Source organism: Poecilia reticulata, linkage group LG17, assembly GCF_000633615.1.
Source record: "Poecilia reticulata strain Guanapo linkage group LG17, Guppy_female_1.0+MT, whole genome shotgun sequence".
NCBI classification, from domain to species: Eukaryota; Metazoa; Chordata; class Actinopteri; order Cyprinodontiformes; family Poeciliidae; genus Poecilia; species Poecilia reticulata.
Window position 1 is genome coordinate 17,977,449 of NC_024347.1, and position 4,274 is coordinate 17,981,722.

Consider the following 4,274-nt stretch of genomic DNA (forward strand, 5'->3'; position numbering starts at 1 on the left):
GGGGGGGGGATTACAGTGTGCCAGATGCTAAGCCTCTGTCCTCAGCTTCAGCCTGTTGATAATGTGTTTTGGTTGCACCTTATCAAAAACAAATTCCACATGTTTGATAGCTGAACTTTTATGATAAATGAAAGATGGCAAGAAGAATTGGTTCTCTCCATGACACTCTACCAAAAGGGTCATATTTCTGGACTGCATGACTAACCGGTCTGTCATCAAATTTTTCCACCTAAGCTGTGGATCTCAGCTGTTTCTCCAGAGTTATTATGGTCCCCTTGGCTGCTTCTCGACTATCTGTTTAGGCCAGTATTAAAAGCTTGGACCCCCACTCGTCTGTGAGAGCTCTCTCAGTGTCTCATGGAGGCTGGGAAGTGCCATACGGCAGACAAAACTGACAACTGCGGCTTTAAACACCTTAATTGGGCTGGCAATCCTGTATTGATAGAGCCGGAAATACAATACAATACAATATATATATAAAAGATTGAAGAATTGCTCCATTTTTTCTGTCAGAGAACTGAGCATATTCAGTACACCAACATGCAGCATTAGCAGCTAATGACAGATATGTCAAGATTTGAATAACTCCACATGTCGTTGCAGCTTGATTTCAGAATGATAGCCATTTGAAAGCTTTGAAGCTCGAATCAAAAGCTTTTTTCCCTTTTTTTTCCACCTATGAATGAAAAGATTTTTTATTATTTGTGGTCCAAATGAACAAAACATAAACCCTTTCATGTCTTTTCAAACTGAAGTGCATTTGAAGCTGAAAATGTATTGCCAACCAAAGAGCAATCCAAACAATTTACTTGTGAGCTTCCCCCACTTATATGCACTGCAGTTGCCAACTACATATTTTTGTTTGCCTCGATAAAAGTAAATTCATACGAAACATCCTCTGCACTAAAAGATGTTCCTACTTGACACACKGTGCTTGAATTGTAGCTTTATAACCATCGAGCAAAGCAGTAATGCGGTTCTTGAATCCTATTGACTTATTTACACCATCAGTTGTGGAAACATGTAGAAATTTTCTCGGTAAKCGCATGCAAACCATTTTAGCAGCACATTTAAGGACTGTATTTAACAATTTTGACAGATCTGGGCTGCACACAGACCAATTTAACACAGAACCCTTTTTTGTAGCCTGGCTGTAACAATAAATGCGGAATGTGGTTTACACTTCATAAAAAAATGCAGACATTTGGGTGAACGCAAGTGTTGCTCTAAAATTGGTACATATTATCCAGATATAATGGTGTTAAAACCAATTGCTAAAATCTGGTTCAACAACTGAGAAATGCCTGCTTTTCAAAGGAGCGATGAAAAAAAAACACATTTAAATCCCAGCAAATATACATGCTGTCAAAAGTTTGAATTTCTATGCCAACTATATATTTAATCTATACAAAACAAATAATTATAAAGTAACACTTACATTTTAACACTGCTAAGTCAATTTTACCTGTAGTGCAAAAAGGAGAGCAAGAGCCAACATTGTTGTGAGCTCTGTGGTCCAATGAAGTTGCTTTGATTCTGGCATCCTTGCAACACACTTCACCGCTGTCCTCCACTCACACCTATTATATTAAGGAGCAGAGGAAGAGAAAAAAGAAAAACCGTTATTTTCAATGACATTTCCAAAGAAAGCAATTAGTACAATGGCCTTTATGTGTCTGTACATAAATACACTTGTTACTGTACAGACCATGAAACATAAATTCATAACTTTGTGCAAGTGCAGAGCTGAAAGCTTATTCTTTGTAAATATAAAAACAAATGCCCGTGGTCCTATATAAAAAAAAGACATTACAAGTAAAACTAAAATGAAACATAWATATTAAGCACTCWGCTAAGAAATTTGTAAAGATATTTCACAGAGCAATATTTGATCATTTCACTTAGGAATGACATGGGATGAAGCTAGTGGTTGAATTTCCAATGACATTTTAAGGATGCCGCTATAATCCAGTTTCTGTTCACAGCAAAATTCTGGAGTCAGAAATAAGTAGCTTTTAGCAGCAAAGTTAAAAACTAAAAATGACAGCTTTTCCCTACATTTTTGTCAGTTTTGGAGTGTACAATATTTCCGACCAAGTTTGACAAGTCTATTGAATTATGACATTTAAAAAAAAAATTAAGTAAGTTAACATTTCACAAATACATTTTAAGTAGAATTTGAACAAGTGTCTGTTCAGAATAAAATCATTCATTTCAGCTTTAACCAGTGTAAATAGATTTTAAGCAAGAGATTGTGAAATGTGGCCGTAACTCATAAACCTCAAAATAGACCTTTAGTCTTGCCTGACTTTATTTCACTTTTTTTAATAACTTGTATCTTTGTTTAGCGCTCACTTATTTGAATAAAACATATACAATATTCATAAATGCAGTTATGTACATTGGCATAACTTTACAAAGTAGTAACTACACCGTTTTTCTACTCAGATACATCTATAATTGTATTGATATTGCTATTGTTAACAGGGTGTCTATAATTGGATTAGAACAGGTTTGAGGTAGTCTTGAAATTACCTTAAGCCTAAATTGGGTAATTTGAGGGCCAAATCTGAAGCTCCAAATTAGACATAGACTTCGGTTTTACTACCCAGGTGTAGTGAGATACATGCAAATTAGAAACACGAAACATGTTCAGGGCCTCCATCAGGAATACAACTTTAAAGGTGATCATTTTGAGTTGATTGGTTTGTGTCGCTAGAGTATAAATGCATCAATCAAACTAAACAGAATATTTATATTGAGGACATTTGATCGTGTTTTTGAATGAGATTTGAAGTAATTTCATTCCCAGTTCCCTTCAGATTAGCCATGACTGTGTGTGAATGGTGGATAAGAGGATCTGTGATTTGAATTCTAGAAACCTTTTTTATTATCTCAACAGTGCAACTCATGTTGGTAAAGCAGCCTGCTTCTCTCAGCTGGAACCTTTTGAGAGAGCAAGATGGAAGGCATCTTATCCCGCCTTACAGGCTCGGGACTCAATGTATTTGCACATAAATAAGAAACAGCCAGGTTTACAGTGCTAGAGCCAGGTATCCTTATAAGATTGTGTCATTCAAAGAATTTCTTTGTCATTATTGCATATGKAATGCCTCAGCTTTCCTATCTACATACTTTACATTTCAGCAAAGGAACTGTTACATTTTTTTCTCAATATTAAATATTTTGTTCCATAAAAACAAGCAAAAAATAAAATAAACAAAGGAATCACATATAACTGATCTAGCTGATATGTTACCACACCGCTGGTTTTACAGATGACTTTGGCCTTGCTGAAAAGGACTTCGCCCCAATAGTCTGTGCCCACGAGATGGGAAATGTTTCACTACCCAAGAGTCATTTATCTGTCAAATGCACCAAGCAAAACACCAGGGATGTAAATGATGGAATGAGGTGAGCAAGACCAACTACAACCATCCTGTTAACAGAAAAGCTACTTTAGACAGTCTTTGGGAGAGGCTGAGATAATAAATGGTTCATCATAAATTTTCTCTGAGAAGTATAAAACAAAAGACAGAATTTTAAGACCAAGTGCAACCAAGGTGTTTGATACTTGTGAATTATATCATTTTATCGTTCTTCTCTTTTGATCGTTAAGATGAATGAACATCTTGTTACATCTTTAATTCATCCATTCATCCATGACAAGGTGGGCAACTTCACGTGGCAAGATAACAAAATCCCAAATAAGCATAAAGGCAGGCCAAGTTTTCACAATACTTGTCATTATGACTGAATTATTATTTTTTAATTATTAAAGTCAGACTACATTAATGCACATATTCATTTGAAAAATCTACCGTATTTCCCGGACTATAGAGCGCACATCACTATAGGCGCTGGTATCTCCGCCGCTCTCGGTTTTCCACCCTTAATAAATCTGCCAATGCCGAACCATGGATTCATTCACGCCGATCTGTTCTGCCAGATCAATAGCCTTCAACTTAAAAGCGGTATCATATGAACTTCTTCATGTGGTTTCCATGATGAGGGGGTATGAGTTTGAAAGCATTTCTCCATCTTGCTGTTCTCCACAGCATGTGCTTGTTCGAAATGAAGTTTAGCGCTTTCTTCATTGACAGTGGTGGGAAGTAACGAAGTACAAGTACTTTGTTACTGTACTTAAGTAGAGTTTTTGTGTATCTGTACTTTACTTAAGTAGATTTAATAATGGGTACTTTCTACTTTTACTCCACTACATTTTACAGTAAGTATCTGTACTTTCTACTTCACTACATTTCTACAAAACTGTC

General features: G+C 36.1%; 1 protein-coding gene across 1 annotated transcript in view; it reads right to left on the reverse strand.

Annotated features, from left to right (window-relative positions):
- tnr (tenascin R (restrictin, janusin)) overlaps positions 1–4,274 on the reverse strand; it is a 170,276-nt gene that overhangs the window by 73,857 nt on the left and 92,145 nt on the right. The window contains exon 4 of the mRNA XM_017309882.1: positions 1,466–1,580. Within this exon, the coding sequence (XP_017165371.1) occupies positions 1,466–1,543 (78 nt within the window). The 5' untranslated portion in view covers positions 1,544–1,580. The remainder of the gene's footprint in view (positions 1–1,465; positions 1,581–4,274) is intronic.